The sequence below is a fragment of the Felis catus genome, chromosome C2, assembly GCF_018350175.1.
Source record: "Felis catus isolate Fca126 chromosome C2, F.catus_Fca126_mat1.0, whole genome shotgun sequence".
Taxonomy (NCBI): domain Eukaryota; kingdom Metazoa; phylum Chordata; class Mammalia; order Carnivora; family Felidae; genus Felis; species Felis catus.
In genome coordinates this window covers 34609419-34634020 of record NC_058376.1, presented here as the reverse complement: position 1 = coordinate 34634020, position 24602 = coordinate 34609419, and the positions used below count along the sequence as shown (strand labels likewise).

General features: G+C 33.6%; 1 protein-coding gene across 4 annotated transcripts in view; it reads left to right on the top strand.

Annotated features, from left to right (window-relative positions):
• The window catches only part of GBE1 (1,4-alpha-glucan branching enzyme 1), a 290641-nt gene that overhangs the window by 177022 nt on the left and 89017 nt on the right, over nucleotides 1-24602 (top strand). For all 4 annotated transcript variants that reach the window (XM_019839239.3, NM_001009872.1, XM_045036323.1 and 1 more), the window contains 5 exon segments: nucleotides 5992-6107; nucleotides 10424-10551; nucleotides 14849-14947; nucleotides 20326-20436; nucleotides 24328-24499. In XM_019839239.3, coding sequence (XP_019694798.1) covers nucleotides 5992-6107; nucleotides 10424-10551; nucleotides 14849-14947; nucleotides 20326-20436; nucleotides 24328-24499 — 626 coding nt within the window.

Sequence of the window (24602 nt, the reverse complement as noted above, 5' to 3'; positions counted from 1 at the left end):
TTTTACATCAGACACCTGCAACTTAAACATTTTTAGTGGTTTATGATTCACAAGAAAGCTGAAGTTTATTAGCTTTTTCTGGATTATAGCGATTTTGTTTTTGCTTAATAAAAAAATATGAGTAAACTAATCAATTAATTTGGCAGTGTAGATGACATAGTATTGGTTTCTAACTTACCTGTTAATTAGTTTAAGATATAAAGCTAATAACTAACATAGGTTACTTCTCATACACATTCTTCCTGGCCCCCAAAGTATATATTATGGTGGTATCACCTTCTTAAATTTAGCATCTAACTCTTCTAATTATTTGGAAACTAGGCTTTGGTTTCTAAGAATAAGTTTGAAAGCCTTGTGTCAGTGCAGAAATCTTAAAAATCAAAGTCCTACCTAGTCTGCTGGAACACACCAGAATAAAACTGTGCTCCTAAATTTTGCTTTATATTTTATGGGACTCTAATCAACTGGATATATCAACTGTGTTATGGGCTGTCTGATGACATTTTGAGGTAGAAAATGTGAATTGCATTTTTTATTGTACCCTTTGCCAGACATTTTCATACTTTGATCAAACCATACAGTTGAGATGATTCAGTTCATTTATTACTGCAGGGCATGTTGAGTAATATTTCTAATTCAGTCATAATTTAGAATACATCATAACCCCTCTTCTCAGTCCCCTTGCCTCAAAAGAAGGAAAAATGGAATTTATGGGTGCAGAATTTGAAAATATGACAGTAGAAATAGAAATAGACATCTTTCAAAAATCTGTGTTTTCACTGGTACCTATTTTTTAAGCTTGTTCTGGTGTTCTAGTTAAAAGGCATCTTAGATTCAGTGAACTAATGCACTCATGTACATGCTGAATGAGTTCATTGTCCATGGGACTACTGGAAGGTAAGCTTGCAGGCAGAGCACCTCAACCTGGGCTCCTTACCTATTTACATTTTTTTCATGTTTATTTTTGAGAAAGAGAGACACAGAGAGCAAATGGGGGAGGGGCAGAAAAAGAGGGAAACAGAATCAGAAGCAGGCCCCAGTCTCTGACCTGTCACCACAGAGTCCAATCCGGGGCTCAAACCCACAAATGGTGAGATCATGACCTGAGCCAAAGTCCAGCGCTTAACTGACTGAGCCATCCAGGCGACCCACATATTTAGATTCTTAAAGTGTATTTAGATTGTTCCACTTGGTTTTGAAATCTGAGTACTTCTGACATAAAATGACTTTAGAAGAAGTTTATCTCCAAAAACCTATGGTAAGTATTTTATAATTATGTAATAAATGTTAGGCTCTGCTTTGTGAAGAAAAGAGTTACTATAGCACAATTAAGACTGCTAGTTTTAGGAGCACCTGGGTGGCTCAGTTGGTTAAGTGTCCAACTTCAGGTCAGGTCATGATTTCACAGTTCATGAGTTTGAGCCCCACGTCGGGCTCTGTGCTGATGGCTCTCAGCCTGGAGCCTGCTTTGCATCTTGTGTCTCCCTCTCTCTCTGCCCCTCGCCCACCAGAGTAAATAAATGTAAAAAAAAAAAAAAAAAAAAATGAAGGAGGAGGAGGAGGTGGAGTGGAGGAGGAGGAGAAGACTGCTAATTTAGAAACACCTGCCTACGATATTGGCCGCGACTGCACCTATACTCTTCATATAAACAATATGTGTTATATTAAAACACTATTGCCTTCTGAAAATCTAGATTTTGATATGATATACCAGGTCACCAACCTCCAAAAAAATCACTGGGAACTGAGTTTCTAATGAGTCTCCCCAGTAGATATTTCACAAGTGTTGTGACTGTTGTTGGAAGAATTACGTGCGACCCCATCAGGAGAGGACTCTTAGAAGCTTGTGTCTAGACTCCTCTGAAGTTTGCCCATGCACCTTTTCCTTTGCTTATTTTACTTTTTATCCTTTTGCTATAATGAATCAGAGCTGTGAGCACAATTATATGCTGAGTCCTGTGTGTCCTCTTAGTGAATCACTGAACCTGGAGGTTCTGGAGAATTCCTCGCATAGCTTTCCTCTTATAATTTAAGTTCAGTGATCTGGGATAAATATATTTATGTAATAGCTAAATACAGAGTCTATATCAAGTTGGATGTTTGCATAGTGGAAGAAAAAGGTGGGGGGGAAAGCTATATCTTCATTCCAATTACAATATAAACACCAGAATGGAACACACCTACTATTCTCACTACTCACTACTCTCACCTACTATTTCTCCACTTTGAATTCAGATTTGTGTCTGTGAAAGTACTCATGTGTATGGTCTGGTTATTTTATAGACTCACATCTCAGTCTTCCTGGTTCTCTGTCTTGTTGATCTCTAAAGTTCTGATTCTGTACAAGCAGTCTGTGTTTTAAAGTTAGTTGCATCAGGATACTGAGTTTACAAAGAGTGAATTAGTCTGTCTAGATTTATCATGTAAGATGATAAGACACACCAAATTGGGACCACAGAACTATTAGGAATATATGTGAGTCCATCCTTCCCCCCCCATTTCCTGAACTAATAGTTCATTTTTTTCTTAATCAACAAAATTTCATTATTTATAAAATAATTATAAGATTTACATGACTAGTTGTTTTGACTGTTCTTAATATCCTAGTTTTAGAAAATGTATATAAACTTGCTTTCCATTTGCTGCCACCAACTTTATTTTTCTGAATGTATTTCCTGAGATTGTGTTAATACAAAATAAAACTCTCTAGATTTTATTTCTTTACTGTTTTTGTTCTAGTTTGGTTTCCTATAAAATTTTGTATATCTCTTTTCTGTCTCTACAGACAACACATCTATTTTATGCTTCATCCATGATTTATAAAACATAACAAAATAAATTATTTTGAAAGCACTACAAATTTGATTTATTCCTGTCAGTTTAACTTTGCAGTGATTATTTTTTTCCCCCTAGGATTGTTGATGTTGTTTAGACATTGTCTCAGGAGATTGAGAGAAGAGTTTGCACATGTGCAGAGGAGAGGCAGAGAGAAAGGAAGAGAGAGAGAATACCAAGCAGGCGCCATACTGTAAGCATGGAACCAGATGTGGGGCTCGAACTCATGAACTGTGAGATCGTGACCTGAACAGCAAACCAAGAGTCAGACGTTTAACCGACTAAGCCACCCAGGTGCCCCAGGTTAAGAGCATTTTAAACTCTAAAGTATAGAATTTAGGGCACCTGGGTGACTCAGTCAGTTAAGCATTGGACTTCAGCTCAGGTCATAATCTCACGGTCCATGAGTTTGAGCCCCATGTGGGGCTCTGGGCTGTCAGTACAGAGCCTGGAGCCTGCTTCAGATTCTGTATCTCCTTCTCTCTCTGCCCCTCTTCTACTCATACTCTGTCTCTCTCTATCTCTCAAAAAATGAATAAATGTTAAAGAAAAAATTAAAAAATAAAATAAAATATAGAATTTAGTTCTTTTTTTAACCCATTAGATTTTGTTAATTTAGATGCTCCATTGTCATTTCTTTTCAGATTATCACAGGGAATTCTTTTCCTGTTCATCCATGCCAAGAATCTGTCTAATCATGTAGTAACAACTAAGTTTGTCTTTTTCTTTTAATATGTTATGTGGAGTTTTATTACTGTTTTCGGTCAAGAGGAGAATAAATAGTATAGTAACAGGAACCAATAGGCCATTTAATAATGCTGCCCTTAATCAACTTTGTGATATTGGGCAATGCTTTCTTTTCAGTTATGAAATTCACATCACCTCCCTTTTTCATTTTTATTGGATTGCACTATTATTGTCTTTTTTCTTTTATCTTTGTAGATACTAGGACACAGATTTTACATTTGAACCTGTGTCTACCTAGAAAACACTCAGTAGGTAGTATTTATATTAGAAATTGACAGCAATGGTCTACAAACCCAAGCCAGTGATATAAATCAGTAAATAGGGCTGGTACTAGAAAATGCAGAGTAGTAAAGACTGCATGAGCTGTCATGAGCTTTCAGTAAAGACTGAAAGAGCTGGGAGTAACATGTTCCATCTCCAGGCATTCAAAGTAAGAACTTGAAGTACTCTGCAAGGCAACAGAATAGTAGTGCATGACAGACAAGGCCCAGGGACAGCTTGCCATCTTTGGGTTGCATATTCGTATCTTCATACATCTACCCAAGGTATATAGCATTTAAACAGGTTTTTGTTTCTACTCTGGAGTATTTTTGACTAAAAATATCTTTCAGTTTACCTTTATGACTAAAATATACATTACAAGTTGAATAGCCAAATTAGAAAAGTATGTCCTTTTCAAAATATTGTTTACAAAGTGTTAATGATTGCAAATTGCTTCACATCCTCTTTCTGAGGTATTCCTATAGCAACTTGGTTGAAAAGTATAGACATGCTTCTTTTCCATTTTAATGTGAACCAAAATGGCTCTAAAAATCAAGTTTGTTAATTTAAATAAAACTTCAAAAAGTGTATAGAAATTAGTCCTATGCAAAATAGAGTAATTTTGATCTCATTCAGGTGTAGAATACCACTTTGTTTTTATTAATTTCTTTTTGTTGAACATTTTGTTTTTGTTTTTTACTTAACTCCGAAGTGAATATGCATTTGTAGAAACATTAGCAAATTCTACCTTCATCATGGCTTGGACCTAGCAATCTAAAACCTCCTGGCTATCTTTCATATCTACCAGATTACATGTATTTCTGTTTTTGTTTTTTTTTTTTTTCATTTTTTTTTTAACTTTCAGTAAGTTCTCAAAACTCAAAGTAGCTTATTTAAAGCACTTAATTACTACCAACACTCATCTTTCCCCAAAGTTTGGATTTACTGTTCCGAAGTTGATTGTGATGACTTAATCTCCACTTATGTCAGATTGCTCTTTAATATATGGACAGTTTAAAAAAAATACATAAATTTTAACTGGGTTAAAGATTTGTGTTCACTATAACTGCTTTGTCATTAAGCTAAATGAGGTATTAAAGTCTTAAAACCAGAGTTATAATAAGATAAAGAACTCAACCATAACTGTATGACTAAAGAAAGTACTAATTGATGATGCCTTCTTTTCAGTTGTCCGAAATAGGCTTGTTTCGTGTGGTGTTTTTAATTGAGTTATAATAGTTCTTTGTTTTCCTTCTGTTTTTATGGTTGTAGGATTGTAACTAGTAAAACTTTTTACTTTATTATATATGTGTGTGTTAGTAATTAGATTTCTTTTTCTTTACTCTCACAAAACAATACTCTAGTAAATGTGATATTGGTTATCATGTAGTTGACTTTAAGTCTTTTTTTTTTTTTTTCTTAATGTATCTGTTTCAAATTGTAGACGGAGGAAATATTTTAAGCAGACAACCATTGAAGGCAGTTTTTCTTTTTTTTTTCAAATTTATTTTTTATTTTTTTATTTTTTTTCAATATATGAAGTTTATTGTCAAATTGGTTTCCATACAACACCCAGTGCTCGTCCCAAAAGGTGCCCTCCTTGATACCCATCACCCACCCTCCCCTCCCTTCCACCCGCCATCAACCCTCAGTTTGTTCTCAGTTTTTAAGAGTCTCTTATTGAAGGCAGTTTTTCTAATGATAATGACATTATATTTTCTGAAAGGAAGAACTATGTACTGGATGTATTACATGAAAAATCTTGAAAATTTAGAGATGAGTAATAGATTTTTTTCATTGTTGTTGTTGTAAGCATTACTATGGAGTAATCACTATAGGGTTACTGAGGACATAGGTATGAACAAGAGAGCCCCTGCACTTTGGACCCAACTTAGACATTTGTTTCTCAATTTTTCATGGGTATTAAGTGATTTTGCAACTATCGAAATTTAATAATCCTTAGAATGAATTTCATCAAACAAATGTGATAAATATTAGTGGTTTTCTGTTTTTTAAGTGATATATTTCTTTGAACATATGATTCCTAAGATAGAAATTTATAATTAATACTCTTAGCAAACAATGTATAACAATTAAAGAAACCACAATAAACAATGTGTTTAAATATATTTTTTTCTAATACTATAGCTGGGAAGTTTTAAGATTCCTTCTGTCAAACATAAGATGGTGGTTAGAAGAATATGGCTTTGATGGATTTCGTTTTGATGGCGTTACATCCATGCTCTATCATCACCATGGAATGGGTAGGTAAACTGATATATTACAGATGCAAATAATGATTTTTTTTTTTTTACTGGTAGATTAAAACCAGGTTTGGGGTTCAGTTGCAGAGCTTCCAAAGACCATTAGTGTTAGCTTGATTTTTATTAGTTCCAATGTGTATGTCTTTTCTCTAGAGACTTCTGATCCCTTTTTGGCAAGAGGTCAGAAATAAATACATTTTATAAGTAAATAAAAGATAATGCTTTCTGTGAAATATATCTACTTAATATGCTATCCTTACTATGTAGCTTTCTTTTAAATATGTTTCATTTATTTTTTTTCTATTCATATGTAATTAACATACAGTGTTAGATTAGTTTCAGGCATACAAAATAATGATTCAACAATTCTGTACATTATTCAGAATTCACCCGTTCCCACACATACCTCCCCTCTGGCAACATCAGTTTATTCTGTGTATTTAAGAGTCTGGTTTTTGGTTTATCTCTTTTTTCTTTGTTCATTTGATTTGTTTCTTAAATTCCACATAGGAATGAAATCATATGATATTTGTCTTTCTCTTACTGAATTATTTCACATAGCATTATACCCTTTAGGCCCATCCATGTTGTTGCACATGGCAAGATTTCATTCTCTTTTATGGCTGAGTAATATTCCATTGTTTGTATGTATATATGTATGTATATTCACAACTTATTTATCCATTCTTCTCTGGGTAGACACTTGGGTTGTTTTATATCGTGGCTATTGTAAATGATGCTGCAATAAACTTTGGGGTGCGTATATCTTTATAATTAGTGTTTTTGTATTGTTTGAGTAAATACCCAGTAGTGGAATTACTGGATCATATGGCAGTTCTGTTTTTAATTTGGGGGGGGGGGCAATGTGGAATCCTCCATACTGTTTTCCACAGTGGCTACACCAGTTTACATTCCCAACAACAGTGTACGAGGGTTCCTTTTTCTCCACATTCTCGCTAATACTTGTTATTTCTTGCGTTTTTTATTTAGCCATTCTGACAGGTATGAGGTGATATCTCATTGTGATTTTGATTAACATTTTCTTGATGATTAGTGACGTTGAACATCTTGTCATGTGTCTGTTGGCCATCTGTATGTCTTCTTTGAAATAATGTTTATTCATGTCCTCTGCCTATTTTTAAATAGGATTATTTGTTTTTTTGAGGTTCAGTTGTATAAGTTTTTTTATATTTTTGGGATATTTAACTCTTTACCAGACACATCATTTGCGAATATCTTCTTCCATCCAGTAGGTTGTCTTTTTGTTTTGTTAATGGTTTCCTTCACCGTGAAAAGCCTTTTATTTTGTTGTAGTCCCAGTAGTATAATTTTGCTTTTGTTTTCTTGCCGAAGAAGACCTATCTAGAAAAACGTTTCTATGTCTAATGTCAAAGAGATTACTGCCTATATTTCCTTCTAGGAATTTTATGGTTTCAGATCTCACATTTTGGTCTTTAATCTATCTTGAGATTATTTTTGCATATGATCTAAGAAAGGAGTACAGTTTCTTTTTTTTTTTTTTTTTTTTTTTTTTTGCATGTAGCTGTTGAGTTTTCCCAGCACTATTTATTGAACACACTGTCTTTTTCCCACTGAATATCCTTGCCTTCTTTGTCATAGACTAATTGACCATAAAAGTCTGGGTTTATTTCTGGACTCTCTATTTTGTTCCATTGATCTCTGTGTTCATTTTGGTGCCAGCACTGCTATGTTTTGATTACTACAGCTTTGTGGTATACCTTGAAATGGGAGATTGTGATAGCTCCAGTTTTGTTTTCCTTTTTCAAGATTGCTTTGGCTATTTGGGGTAATTTGTGGTTTTATATAAATTTTAGGTTTTATTTGTTCTAGTTCTATGAAAAATGCTGTTGATATTTTGATAGGAATTTCATTGAATTTGTAGATTGCTTTGGATAGTATGGGCACCTTAGCAATATTGTTTCTCCCAATCCATAAGCATGGAATAGCTTTCCATTTGTTTATGTCATCTCTAATTTCTTTCATCAGTGTTTTATAGTTTTCAGAGTACAGGTCTTTCACCTCCTTGATTACGTTTATTCCTAGGTATTTTATTCTTTTTACTGCCACTCTAAATGGGATTGTTTTCTTAGTTTCTCTTTCTATTCATTATTGGTATATGGAAATTTAACAAATTCCTGTATATTAATTTTGTATCCTGTGATTTTACTAAATCCATTTATCAGTTCTAATAGTTTTTTGTGTTTCTATATATAGCATCATGTCATCTGCAAATATTAAAAGTGGTGAAAAACTGAGAGCTTTTCCCCTAAGATCAGGAACAAGACAGGAGATTCACTCTCACTACTTTATTCAACACAGCACTGGAAGTCCTAGTGAAAGAAATAAAATATTTTTAAGCAGTTTATTGCAGCACCCATAGGATGTGAACATGACAGCAATTGTAATGAGAAAAAAATAACAACAACAACAAAAAATAAATGAGAACCTTTGTGAATGTGTGGATTCATTTACATATTAAACACTGTAGAAAATATGTATATTTTAGATAGAGGTGTTCACAGTTAAAATTTAATTATAAATGAATTTGTAATTAAAATCATTGATCAGAGACCTTCAGTTTAAAAGTTGTGCAAAGAGGGGCACCTGGATGGCTCCTTCAGTTAAGTGTCCAACTTCGCCTCAGGTCATGATGTCATGGCTGGTGAGTTCAAGCCATGTGAGCCATGTGTCAGGCTCTGCTGATAGCTCAGAGCCTGGAGCCTGCTTTAGACTCTGTGTCTCCCTCTCTCTCTCTGCTCCTCCCCTGCTTGTAGTCTGTCTTTCTCTCTCTCTCAAAAATAAATAAAACATTAAAAAAAATTAAAGTTGCACAAAGAAACGGGATCACGGAATCCTAATCGCTTAATAGATAACATGGAGAATAATTATTATTTTTTAATGGCCAAATATTACCAAGCAACAACCAGTCTGAAACAAGGACTTTGTAAATTTTGAAAAGTGGCTGCCAAGAAATGAAGCTATGTTCACAGTGTGTTGCTATCTGCTCTTAATCATGCATGGTGCTGCCCCCATGAAATGTTTCTAGGAAGGAAGTTGCATCTATTAAAACATGATAGATTTCACTGATATCTTCCAGTTTGGAGAGAAACTGACTTAAGGAATGAAAAAGGAAAACATGGCAAAATTTAAGAAGGAGCCTCTCCTAGATTACAACACCTTCTAGATTACATATGCAACTCCTGCATTTCCCTGTAGAACCTCTTTCTTCTGAGGCCTTGGTATCTTCCAAGGAATTGTGGAGTTAGGGAAATGAACTGGGGGGAAAAATGAGGCAAAGCAATTAACATCAAGACACAAAGTGTTTATAAAATTCAGTGATAAAAAGAAGTTCAGCATATGACATCTTAGGAAGAAAAAGCAATTTACCTGTATAGATGAAAACAATGGCTGAACTCCTACTATTCTATTGCTAACAGCAATGTCTACAAAATCCTTAGGGAAACAAAGTTTGACTCGAAAATTGATAATTGAATTGTCATTCAGGTATAAATTTGAAAGAGCTTGATGAATAAAACTTCCAGAAAATACCATATAGTGATGGAATCCAGCAAACTGAAAAAACAATGAGTCAAAATAAAAAATGTGATGTGGGGAAGCGGGGGGGTGGGGGGTGGGGGTTGGGGGAAAGGCAGGTGTTGAACACTAATTCGATTTAATGAAAAATGAGTAAGCAATTCAAAGAATAGAAAGCAAATAGTATAACCCCAATAAGTGATACATACTATAAGCAACCAAAATTAGGATGTGGGGGAAGAGAAGGTAAAAGGAAGTTGGAGGATTTTAAAATCTTTTTGTCATCATAGGAAATCTGTATGGCATAAATTGAAGCACATATTTAAAATAATATAAACATTTTGTCTCAATTTTATGATGGTTTTCATATTTGCTTTTCTTTACTTCACAGGGATCTCTTGACATGCAAAAAATATATATATCTAAAAGTTGAAATCTAGAATTCCCTTTGGTATCATTTCATGTTTTTCCTTCAAAATTATGTTAAAATTAAATTCAAATTTTCAGTTAAAGTGCTTTGTTTGCTTTTGAAAAGCAAAAATTGATTTGCAGGATTGTCTGAATTCTGAATGTTTGATACGGAGTACTTTTCTAAGTTAGAACATATATTTGCTGATGATAATATTATGTGCTATTAAGGCTCATTACACTTTGCTATGATAACAAAACTGATCTCAGTAGACTAATTGGTGGGGGCATTTGTGCTGAGTTGAGACTTGCATGTTAACGTAATGCATCTGTATCGATTTTCTGTTCTCTAGGTCAAGCTTTTTCAGGTGATTACCATGAATATTTTGGACTTCAAGTTGATGAAGATGCCTTGATTTATCTCATGTTGGCAAATCATTTGGTTCACACATTGTATCCCAATTCTATAACAATAGCTGAGGTAAAGCCATAATGATCTCTACCCTCTGAACCCCTTTAATATAGAACATTTTGTTGGCATACAATATTTGAATGATTAATCTCATGTTGTCAATAATTGCATAACTGAAATTGGACCCTGACCGTAGTGCAGCTATCTTGTATGGGTGGCACATTATTTAGAATTCAGTGTTTTTCTATTAGGAGATAGTGTGCACTAATTACTTGTCATCATTCCATTGTTAAAAAAGAAAATGCCAATGGTTAGAAAGTAAAATATCCTAATCAGTGGACAGGTCCTTCCACCGTGAGACCTTCAGCAGAGAAAAGAATTGAATATTAATGTGTGTCTGCTTATTTATTTATTTTTTCTTTCCTGGTTTAATCATTAGAGATGGCATGGATCGCTGCCTGCAAGCTTCTCTGAAGTCTCTCTTGTTCTGATGCGATTACCTTTCTTGTTTACGTTATTGCTCTTGGATTGCCAAATGTTCACTAGTTATTCATGATTACTGAAGGTTCATGATTAACTGTCCCAAAGCTGCACTGTAATGATATAATTCGGTATATGCATAATTGACAATTCCCCTCTTGGTGATAAATGTGATAAATTAAGAAGTTTGTTAAATGCTTATGCTAATTTAGATTTAGTTCTAAAATCCCTCTGGTTTTCTGAGTCCTCTTACTAGAAATTATTATTAAAATTGAATTTAGTATGTTAAAACTGTTCTGTAAAAAGTGTGGCGGTTGGCATATAAAAATAGCAAGAATATCGTTAGAAGAGTCAGAGTTCAGTTGTATTTTCACATTGTTGGCATTTAGTTCATGGGCATGAAATGTAGTAATGACAGCCTTCTTCCTGTGGTATTTATTATTTGTATAGACTTATTTCTATCCATGTCTTCTCAAAACCCCGAATCTTCAACTAGGTGGAATGATTCCTTGTTTATCTCTGGATAGAGAACAGTTACCTCCTTTAGACATTTTGCCTTCTAAATATGTTCTAGGACCAGAGCAGTGGATCCTACATTTCTGGAATAAATTTTTATATAGAATTTTAAAACACACAATTATAATACCATTTTGATTATCCTGTATTATTCCACACTCCCTACCTACTTAAATTCAGTCATATCTTACAAATCTTGCTAATACTTTATGCACTGAATATCTTTTAATGTTAGAGTGTATTTTAAACTTTTTTTGTCTTTTATATAGTTTTATTTTATCTGTCAAACATCAAAAAAGTTTGTCGATTATGTTTATGGCAATTCAAAGCAGAGATAGTTTAAGTGAAAAATTACTATAAACAATTAATGACAGCACAAATCAAAATTGGGTACTGACGAAAAAGAAGCAATTATTTAATACATGAAATGTAAAATTGTTCCATTGATCTCTCTGTTCATTTCAAGTAAAATAGTTTCATCATCTAGGGAGCCCTTGTCTGATTATCAGTGTTTCTACCAATGAAACTTTGAGACTTTAGTCTACTTTATATTACTTGGTTTTAGATTTTTTTTTAACAAGATGTGTCTTCAATTTATTCTGCTTAAATTGAAAACTACTTCAATTTCAGTACATCACTTTTCTGTCTAGTGGGAGTCTCTTCAAAATGTGAAATTGATCCTCATGAACTTTTTTTTTTTAAGAAAGGAATATGGTGTAACAAATAAGTAATGCAATTTATATAAAGTCCTATAGTAGAAATTTAAATTTATTTACAATGACGGTTATTAAAATTGAAACCTTTTTTCCTAGAATATACCTACCATTTCCCATGGTTCTATTTGGTATATTAATTAAAAATATTTTTTTGATTGAGGCTTTCTCTCCCTTTGGCATAGTCATAAGTGATCCTGAAATATAAAAATAAAAACTATTTTAACTTTATTTGGAACACGTAATCATTTTTATATTCTATGTTGGTAGGTATCAACTTTTTTATATTTAAAATATATTTTAGTGGCCTGTATGTTTACCTTTTTTTTTTCTTTTTAAGATTTTTAAAAGGATAGTCATTAACTCTCCTCTTTCGAAAGAGAACTGCAAATATCTCATATATATTAATGGAGTAGCTTTCTAAGGATTCAGTTTTAGAAGTCAAGACCAAGTGGTGTCCAAATATTTTTCTTAGCAGATTCTATTTCCTATCAAAGTATTTCCTAAAACTACCTTTAGAGCAAATGTAGAATGCACCTTGATGTTTCTTGAGAAAAAAAATATCTTGATCTTTAATACCAGCCTATCACCAGTCTTAGGAAAACTTAGTCTCATGAGAACTCTTCTGTGAAGGCATTTTTGTTTATAATTCCAGTGCCTAACATGAGTACCTGGTATTTAAAACATATACAGCCAATGTTTGTAAGGAATCAAACTAAATACCTACTGTATCAGTGAAAATGTGACATATGTAATAGATACAACTTCTATGAAAATGTTTTTTTTCTATTAAGCATGCATCCTTTTCACTTTTTTCTCCTTTTACATTTATAACCTATGAAATATATGTAGAAGTAAGATTTTATTGACAAATATTTATTTTTCTTACAGATGTATTCCACTATGCACTGTATTTAAGTGTATCTGTCTTCCATTAAAAAGCAATTAATAAAGTATTTTATAAGTCCAGAGAGATTATATATTTCTTTTTTCTACCTTTTCTGTGGGAAGAATTTGGGGATGGTGTTGTAGATGAAAAAGTATTTGAGTTAAATTTCAGAGAGTTTTGAGTGTATAATAGTCTTTTTAGAAAGTAAGGATAATAATACTAGGAAGAGTTTGTGCAGTGACATGCTTAGAAAAGCTTGTGACAAGCACAGGGAAGAGTGAATATTTCAAAATGGATGATGTATTTAGTACTTGAAATATAATAGAAATTATGCTGGAAAGATGTAGGCTTCTCCCTTCTGCTTTCTGTGTACTTTAGTTAACAATTGTAACAACTATATGGCATTATCATTTCATGATAATAAGTGTGTATATGTTTATTTAGGTCTTACTTTATGAATCCCAAAGGTCAAATATTCTGCCTTATTTACCTTTAAATTCCTGACAGTGTCTTTATTCATTCACTCATCAAATTTTATTGAGTTCCTGCTTCATGCCAGTTACTCTCCTACTGCTCTGAATTGTTGGCATATATCAGTGAACAACAACAACACCTTTGCCCCATGGATCCTACATTCTAACAACATGTAAGGAGGCAGATAATCAAATAGGAAATTATTTTGTCAGTGTTTAAAGGATGGTTGTTGAATTGAATCTTTAGCTTAAGAATTTGAGTGTTCGATTGTTGGCTATCGAAAGCCATTGTTGGGCAGTGATAGCGGGCTGTCTCATAAGCTGTTGTTTTGGCAGCAGTTAGTGTGAAGGGAAACTGGAGATGGGAATTCCTTTTGGGAGCATAATGGTCTAAGCAAGGAGTGATGAAGATTAAATAAGAAGGATGATGGTTGTAGAAATGGAGCAAAGGAGAAGAATTGATTTCAAAGATATTGTAGAGTTAGAATTGCTAATACATGTCTCACGTGAGACCAGAGTTGCTATTATAATATATTTTACTACATCTGGTTCCTTATACCATCTTTTTTTTTTTTAACTTCCCAATTATCAGTAATCTAGTGGTGGCATGACAGAGGAGGAAGATACTTTGTTGAAGTGCCTGCCATCTGACCCTATCATTGAGAAACATATCTTTAGAAATCCCTTCACCTGAGTGAGCTTCAGTTTCTGTGTCTTCTAGATGAAGAAGGTCCACTAGATACCCTTTAGATCCATTTCAAGTGTGACCGACTATAGTGAAAGCCATCTTATTGCTTCATTCTTAATATACCAAGTCTTCTATCTCATCAGAAGCTAGATGCTCACAAAATATGCTCCATGTCAATACTTTATGCAGAGAGAACAAGTACAGCAGATATATGCCACATGTATTTTTGTGTTTGAAAGCAAGAGCTCAGTGTTCATACAGTGGCTCAAAAGTAAGTCTAAGATACTGTGTTTTAGCAATAATCGTTTTACTATTTTCTGTTCTCTTTGTCATACGAAGGAAAAGAAAAAAATGAAATAAATGCCTCATGAGATTGAAGTTGTCCTGCAGTGAAAAGAATTACACAAAAACTTAGTGGGAAATGAAATCTCCCATTATAGTTTTAACTACTTTTACAATTATGCTACCAAAACACTCCAAAAAGATATGCCTCCATTTACTGTTTTTATTTATGGGGCTATTTATTTTATTTATTCTCTACTGTCAAAAGAATATTTCCTAAGAATTTGAACAATGTGAACTGATACTATTGATGACTTTGTTTTAGGATGTGTCAGGAATGCCAGCTCTCTGTTCTCCGATTTCCCAGGGAGGAGTCGGCTTTGACTATCGATTAGCTATGGCGATTCCAGATAAATGGATCCAGGTAAGATTTTATGCATTTTTTTTCCCTAAAAATACTATGTATTTTGTTGGCTTATTTTTTATCTCTTTGATTTATTTAACTTGTGATCATTAGTTATAAATGTTATAATCATTATAATTGAAGTATTAAAAAATTTTCTCATTAGTGTGTTGATTCTTATGCTTTTTAATAAGATGTTTCACAAACTTCTAAAAGTTCTAGTTTAAAGTATTCATACTTGTGTTATTTAGGCAAGGAGAAAATATTACTATAACGTGAGCTCTGTATATGAAATTTTGCATTATCATTGCAGTTTTGTGAAACTTCAGTGCTCTCTGTATAAAACACATTCAACTTCATCAAGCATCCATTTCTGCCTGCAATTCATCAATGTAAAAGTTACTCCTTAATTCCCCTTACTTGCTTCATAGTATGTTTTTACCTCAGCAGATTTGGATTCATCCATTCCTTTATTTAACATTTAGAAATCCTTACCGTGTGCCAAACACTAGGAATGCATAATTGTAGATGACACCTTGCACATTATTTGTAATAAAATTGTATTAAATTTTATTATAGTTAAGTAGCTTCGATTATATTTTGTTTTATTTAATATTTACCTAAAAGACCATTGTTTTTATATAGACTCAGATTTGACATAGAACACTCTGAGTGGCTATGTCCCTGATGACAGGCTGAATATGCATAAGGAGTCAGCTTTGTATTTGTATCAAATAATCATATTTGTATCAAATAATCAGTTTTCTGATGAGCCCTTTAGTACACCATGAACTGTAGATGTGTTTAACCTTGGATAGAAAAACCGTGGAGCCTGCTCTGAAGGAACTAATTACTGTAATCCTATCTTAACTTTCTTCCCTGTACTCTCCAGGCAATTTGTGCAATACACAACTGTGACATTAAATCTTTACCAACATAATTTTTGCTTCTCCATTTATAATGATTCCTAAACATTGTCAAGTCAAAAAAGCAAATGTTTTCCAGAGATGATTAGACTGAAAATCAAAGAAACAAATATGTATTCTAGCTTTAATACCTGGGAAAGTTGCTTTATATCTGTCATTTAAAAAAAAAAAAATGGTGTGGTCTTCAATTTTCTCACCTTGGTCTAAAGGTCTTTACCCACCATCTTTTAGGATTTCCAGTCTTCCATGCAGACTTTTTTCCCCTCACAAGTGCCAGGTATTACTTTTCTCACCTCCTACTGAAAAGCCTCCATCAGTTTTTGGGCAGATTTAAGAATATTTCAGGGGGTACATCAACCTAGAATTATTCCCATCACTCATAGCCCACAGTGAGTATTTCCTTCTCTTACCAATGATGACATTTTTAAAAAATATTTAATTTAATTTAATTTAATTTAATTTAATTTAATTTAATTTACAAAACATTTAGTACCTTGTATGCTCAAGGTACTGTACTAGTTAGTACCTCATACAAGTGGAAAAGTATACTGTCCTATGTTTAGGACCATCATGTCTTCTTAGATTGTGAATTGTCTAAAGGCAGATGTTATCTTCTGTTTTATGTAATTATTTAAAAATCTTTTTGCATCACCAAAGTGGGAACTCTAGTTAGTAAGACAAGAGAAAGTTAAAATAATATTATAAAAAGCTCAGTGATATCCCCTACTTTTGTAATTTGTGCATTTAAAAAAATAATCTCATAAATGACTATTATTTCCTCAAAAGGTACACAGGAGTATTAATCTAAATGGTAGCTGTACTCAGAATATATGGCATTCATTGTTATTTCCCCATAGGGTCTGAGTTAAATCAGAATGCTAGATTTCATTCATATTTTTGTTGTTCAAAAGCAAATTATTTCTACTTGTATTGTTCAAAATCAGTAGTTTGGAATACCACATTTAATCATATTTAATCATTTACTGAACAAATACTTGCCTATCTAAAATATGCCAAATTTGCTGCAATCCCTTTTATTTTATTTTATCATTTTTATTACCTACCTACATTTTATTACCGTTTTATGTTAAATTGAGATAAGTGGTTAATTGAATTCATTCATTTGTACATTAATTCCACCAAAAATTACTGAGCACTTTGTATTTTTATTATAGAAAGTTTTTTAATTGTCGATTCTCACGCAGTTGTAAGAACAGTTGTGATACAGTGAGAAAACCAGTATTTTCAAGTGGTAACACCTTGCAAAATTATAGTGTAGTACCACAACCAAGATACTGACATTGGTATAGTTAAGATATAAAATACTCCATCACCATAAAGTTCCTTCATGTTTTCCCAATCACTTTTTAATCTGTGGCAACCACTAATCTGATCTCCATTTCTGTAATTTTTTTTTCATTTCAAGAATCTGATATAAATGAAATCATACAATATTTAACCTTTTGGGATTGCCATTTTTCACACAGCAAAATTCTCTGGAAATTCATATAGGTTGTTGCACGTATCAGTAGTACATTCCTTTTTATTGCTGAATAGTACTCCATAGTATGGATAGACCATACTTTGTTTGATCATTCACCCATTATAGACTTCTGGATTGTTTCTGGATTGGGCTATTACAAATAAAGATGCTATAAACACTTGTGTACAGATTTTGTATGGTCATAAAATTTAATTGCTCTAAGATAAATGACAAATAGTGCAATTACTAAATCATATAGTAGTTGGATGTTTAAGTGGATGGATATTTAAATTTTTAAGATACTATGAAACTTGTCCAGAATAACTGTACCATTTTTCATGCCCATTGGGAATGTTGGAGAGATCCACTTTCTGTACATCCTTGTACCTGTTTTAGTTATTCTATAACAGATGTGTAGTGATATCTAACTGTGGTTTTAATTTGCATTTTCTTAGTGGCTTATGATGATGAACATCTTTCATGTGTGTAGATGCCCTCTATATATCCTCCTTGATAAAATGTCTATTTGTGTCTTTTGACCATTTTCTAATTAGATCATTTGTTTACTCTGGGGTTTTGAGAGTTCTTTATATAATCTAGATTAAACTCTTTTGTTGGATATGAAGTTGGCAAATGTTTTCTCCCAGTCTGTTGCTTAATCTTTTTATCCTTTTCATGTGGACTTTCACAGAGTAGAAGTTCTTTATAATAAATTTGATGAAGGCCAATTTATCATTTTTTTCTTACAGAGACTTTTTTTTGGTATCAAGACTAAGAATTCTTTGACTCTCCTATGTTTTCTATTAAACATTTTATACTTGTACTTTTGCACTTGAAGTCCATGGCCCATTTGAATTAATTTTTGTGCAACAAATGTGTAAGACCTAGTTCCTTACTTCAAGTTTCCTTTTGTTGTTGTTGTTGTTGTTGTTGTTGTTGTGGATTTCCAGCTCTTCCAGCATGATTTCTTGAAAAGTCTATCCTTCCATTGAATTATCTTTGCACATTAGTCAAATTTAAGTGGGCATATTTGTGTAGGTCCATACATTAGTGTCAAATTGTTGCTGTACCTGATTACCACAACAATGTCTTCAAACAACACCAATTAGCCATTATATAGTTCTCAAAGTGCTTTAGGTCACAGATCTGAAATGGGTCTTACTAGGCTAAAATTAAGGTATTGACAAGGCTGCATTTCTTCTGGTGGTCTAGTTCCCTTGCCTTTTCTAAAGGCTTCTAGTTTTCTAAAAGCCACCTATACTCCTTGGCTCATAGCCCCTTCCTCCATCTTCAAAGCCAACAGAGTAGCATCTTCATATTTCTCTATTACTCTGACCACTCTTGCCTCCTTTTTACAAAGGTCCCTGCAATTATATTGGACCCATTCAAGTAATCCCGGATAATCTTCCCATCTCAATGTATTTATCACATTTCTAAAGTCCTTTTCCATGCAAGGGAACATATTCACAGGTTCTGGGCATTAGGATGTGAACAACCTATGGGTGACCATTATTCTGCCTAACACAATCTGCTGTCTGGTGCCCAACAATTCACACTGAAATTATGAGACATGGATAAGCACTTCTGACTTCCATAGAACAAAAGTCAACAAAGGAAGATATGAACAGGCCTGAATCCCATTTCTTGTACCAAAATCTGCAGCAGTTTTGCTTTAGTTCCTGTGTAACAAATTTTCACAATCTTGATAACTTAAAACATTACTCACTTGCTACCTCATGGTTTCCTCAGAGGACATCTATCATATTTTACAAGGTTCCACCTCCACTTTAGGACTGCACAGAAATGTGAATATGGGGGAGCAAGAATTATGGGGACCGTCTTGGAATTCTGCATATCAGAGTACAGTTGACACTTTGGACAGATTAATGAGCCCATGCAGAAAGAGTGTATTGGGTAGAAGAAAGAGGCTATTTTTAGGAATAACTTTCAGGAGCATCAACTTTATAGGATAGGCAGAGGGGGAGCCTGCAGGATGCCTAGAGAGGTGGGAAAACAAAACAATCAAGAATTTCACTCAAGTAGACTAAGAAGAAAAACCATTCATGGGAAAGTATAGAGTCAGCACTCAACATGTACAGCAAATATTTGCCTAAGATAGAGAAAATATTACCTAAGAGTTAGTCATTTGCAGTCTTGGCAAGGTCATTTGCATCAAAATGCAGCAGAAACCAGATTGGAGACTGAAGTAGAGAGAGGTGTGTGGTCTGCTAAGATGGTAATTATTGCATGATAATTAGCCTTTAACTTTCAAGTTGTTTTTTTTTCTTTAGTTATCACTTTTTTTTTTTTTTAATTTTTTTTTTTTCAACGTTTACCTATTCTTGGGACAGAGAGAGACAGAGCATGAACGGGGGAGGGGCAGAGAGAGAGGGAGACACAGAATCAGAAACAGGCTCCAGGCTCTGAGCCATCAGCCCAGAGCCCGACGCGGGGCTCGAACTCACGGACCGTGAGATCGTGACCTGGCTGAAGTCGGACGCTTAACCGACTGCGCCACCCAGGCGCCCCAATCACTTTTTTAAAAGAATGGAACAAAACATTATTCCTGCTAAAATTTTCTTTATTCAAACCTAAAAATGTAGCAAGTATATCTCTCCCTTTTGAAAGTTACAGATATATTGCACAATAACACTTCACTGTGGTCATTAATCAAGAGGTAGCGGTTGTTACGGGTTGAAAAAATCCTAAAGTGCACTGATCAAACCATCTGCACAAAAGCAAACACACACACACACACACACACACACACACACACACACACACATACACACCACATCACTGTCATTTGGACAGTCTGTATAAAATCTGCGATTTTAGTAAATGTTTAACCTAAGATATTTTTGCTATGTGGGTGCACTTGTATCTATATGTCAAATAATTTGGATTTGCAATGGATGCCCTCAGATAGTGATTTAAATAAAGTAAGAACTATAATGGTTTATTCAAATTATTTTCTCTCTTGTATTTAGCTACTTAAAGAGTTTAAAGATGAAGATTGGAATATGGGCAATATTGTATACACACTAACAAACAGACGCTACCTTGAAAAATGCATTGCTTATGCAGAGAGCCATGATCAGGTAAATGAATATGTGTATAAATTAATTGTGTCTCTCTCTGTATTTATTAACATATCTAATACAAAAATATCCAAATACAAATTTCTGAGGTTTAATACAGTTAATATAATTTATAGCTATCTTTATGTGAAAACTGCTCAGACTTAGAAAACATTTAAAAAATATTTTACGGATCTATAAATTCTAGCTTCAAAACGCAGTACTATTTTTACTCAGCAAAACTGTAATTAAAAAATTGTAAATGACAGTTGCAAGTGTTCTCCTACATGTTTTCCTTTGTTGTAACAAGAGGAATATTGGTTCTGATCCAGGTTAATTTTAATTTCAATTTTAGTTTTCCTTCTAGAGGTTTTCTTTTATGCCTTTTGACAAGCTTTCATCATTTTTTCCTGCAATCACTGAATTCTCTTGCTAAGTAATCACCCTGACCCCTGTTTCTCCAGCTTCAGCCCATCCTTTCTAACTCAGCCTGAGATATTTTCCAAAGAGCCAAGCTCATTTTGTCAACCCACATCTTTTGATTAGATCTTCTTATTCAAGGCCACTCATATTCTGGCCCAAGCCAAAGTTTCCACCTTTATTCTCTGCTCAACTCTCCAAGCATTTTATTCTTCAGGACTATAAAATTCCCACCCATTCCTGACTAGGTCATCCTTGTTCCAATCCGGTACTTTCCCCACACACCTGAAAATACCTAGTGTATCTGGGGAGCTCCTATGAAGCCCTCCTGCCCTGACTCTGATGTCATATTCTCCCTGAAGTCTTCATCTAGTTGTATGGGGAAAAATAGTGGCCTCATTCTCCATGCTTTCATCACATTTTAGGCAGAACATTTGTTTCCATTACCTTTATATATCCAGCCTTAGCACTGTGACTGCTCCTAGTAGTCGTTCAATAAACATAAGTAAAGGTAGGAACAAAGGCCATTTAGCTATTTAAAGCCATATTAATCCTCATAAACATAAACAACATGTATGCATTATAAAGGAGACAGTAAACATTTCTGAGATTATTTGCAGTATGTGCATCAAGGAAATTGAAGCTCAAACAATAATCTTGTTATTTTAGCAGAATTTGACCATTTAAGGTAAACAGGTAGATTTTCAGCTGTCTCCTTTAATTATTAAGAAACAGTTAAGTAGACCAGAGGTCAGCTACTAAAGCCCATGTACCAAGTTCTTCTTGCTGCCTGTTTTTGTAAAAGTCATTGATACATGGCCATACTGATTCACTTATGTATTGTCTGTGGCTGCTTTTGAGGCATAATGGTAGATTTAAGTGGTGGAGACTGAGAAAGTGGCCCCAGTGCCTAAAATATGTACTACGCAGTCTTTACAAAAAGTTTGCTGATTCATGGTGTAAACGTATATTAAATTTTGTATCTTCCAAATCAGAGCAGTGCTTTCTTTTCAACTTAAATTGGCTGTAAAGCAGATCAAATCAATACCTACCAAAAAAAGGAGAACTAAAATTTAAAAAAAAATAAAAAAAAAACAGGTAATAATAAGTGTGGAGGAACTCTCACCAGATATATAATAATGAAAACTAAAATAAATGCATAAATTCTTTATATTGCAAACTCCTAGCAATTTTAACATATTTGAGCTCCCTAGATATATTTATTTTAGATAAATGAACGAAGGAGTAAATGAATGGGTTAAATAAATTAAGGATGCAACACCTACACTATTTTCGTAGTTTTACTCCCAAAATGTACAGAAAATTATGGATTTACCAAGAATTATTTCATACTTTAAAGATTGATGTAATTCTGCCCAGTATGACAAATTGTCAGTAATGTACAAAGAGATGCAAGTTTTGTATCTCTTTCTAAAAGCAAAAATACATTGAATCTTAATCTGATAATATTATAAAGATGTGTATTTATAAGATGAATACTATAGAAAAATCGACATCCTGGTAAAAATCTAATCAGAATTTATCAAAATAATTTTGTAATATAATCATAACTTAAAGAAATAAACCCAGTCACACATAAGAATATAACAAAGCAATTTAAAACAAGTGAAAAGGACGAAATTGTTTAAGAACCAGTATTATCTATTAACTAACGTGTATATCTTCTATGTGTTATCTTCAAACTGTTTTAGCGATGGAGCCTATTTTTGAACTAAGTTTGTACAGCGCTCTGAGTTGTATGTCTGATTGAAACTGCATTTTATTGGTACATGTATTAGTCTGCTAGGACTGCAATAACCGAATCCCACAGGACAGTATAAACAACAGACATGTGTTTCTCCCAGCTCTGGAAGTCCAAAATCAAGGTGTCCGCAGGTTTAGTTTTTCCCGAGGCCTCTCCCGGAGGCTTGCAGATGGCCATCTTTCTGTTCCCACGTGGTCTTTCTTCTGTACACTTATCCCTGGTAACCCTTTCTCTTCATATTAGGACACCACTCATTGGGTTAGAGCCTCACTGTTATGACCTCATTTAATCTTGCTTACCTACCTCTTTATAGACCCTCTCTCCAAATATAGTCACATTGGAGGTTAAGACTTCAACATGAATTTTAGGACACAATTCAGTCTGTAACTGTACACATTCCACTTCATATGTTTAGATTTAAAATATTTACCTTTGAGTCAGAGAACAAAGAGTCTACTTTGATAAAGTGAAATAATTTGAACTGGAGTAAGATAGACGACAATTACCATCTAATCAAACTTTCAGAATTCTTGTGCCAGCAGCCATATTCAGAGCTAATTCTTTCTTGGCCCTCAAAATAAGGACAAGACTGACAGAATGAGTAGATAGTCTTGAAACAGTATTTTAAAGAAAAATCATTTTAATCAAAATAGATTTGAGATTAAAATAGGTTTATAAGTAAAAATATTTTTCTAAAAATGAAAATTATTATAATAGAATAAGGAGATTACAGTTTATGCTCTATTGTATGTTTCACTATAAATTATTTTTGTCAGTAAAAAACATTTTGTGTTAGTCATTTTTAGTCATAAAATTTTGGATTATTAAGAGGCCTCTCTTCTACTCAGTATGTTTCTGAGTTACCTGCCCCATTTACCAACTGTTATATTTTCATATAAAACAAACTAATTTTGGGGCGTCCGGGTGGCTCAGTCGGTTAAGCATCCGACTTCGGCTCAGGGCATGATCTCGTGGTCCGTGGGTTCAAGCTGCGTCGGTCTCTGTGCTGACCGCTCAGAGCCTGGAGCCTGTTTCAGATTCTGTGTCCCCCTCTCTCTCTGACCCTCCCCTGTTCATGCTCTGTCTCTCTCTGTCTCAAAAATAAATAAAACGTTAAAAAAAATTTTTAATAAAATAAAACAAACTAATTTTAGATTAGATGGCAGATTCTATGAGAAAACAAATTTTACATTTTAAGAAAAAGCTGTCAACCCTCTGCTGAAGGAGAATAGGGTCCATTTTAGTATATTTATGTACATATTTTATGTATATAAATACATATACATAAATATAAATATATAGAAATGATTTTAAGAAAATCTTCCATTCTTTCAAAACAAATAAAATGGTAATGCAAACTATTTTTAAAGTTTATTTAGTATTCTCAACAATTATAATAAAGGTTTATTCCAATTTCAGAAAACTCGAAACATCACTTCAGATATAACAAATATTTAAGCGGCTTATCCTGAGTTTTCACTAAGCTCTTTAAAAATAAAAACCAGTCCTGGAAATAGATGCGTTGATCTCTGACCAGCTCACATGATTATACCAGTTCACCTTCAGTGTAGAAAGCAACTATTGGAAAATACATGAAATTAATACTAATTCTAACACCCTCTCCTAGATGGTTTCCCATCCTATGTAATCGCGTGCTACTCTAGTGCAAATTAAAACTGCTTAGTACCTATTCTTTGCATTTATCTCAGTGACTTTTATTTCTATAGGCACTAGTTGGGGATAAGACACTGGCATTTTGGTTGATGGATGCTGAAATGTATACCAACATGAGTGTTCTGACCCCGTTTACTCCAGTTATTGATCGTGGAATACAGCTTCATAAAATGATTCGACTCATTACTCATGCTCTTGGTGGAGAAGGCTATCTCAATTTCATGGGTAAGTAGGAGTTGAACACATACCCCATCTGTGTTCAGAATGTTAACTAATATTACATATAACATAAATCACGTAGAATGTTTTGAATTGGCTGTTCGGATTT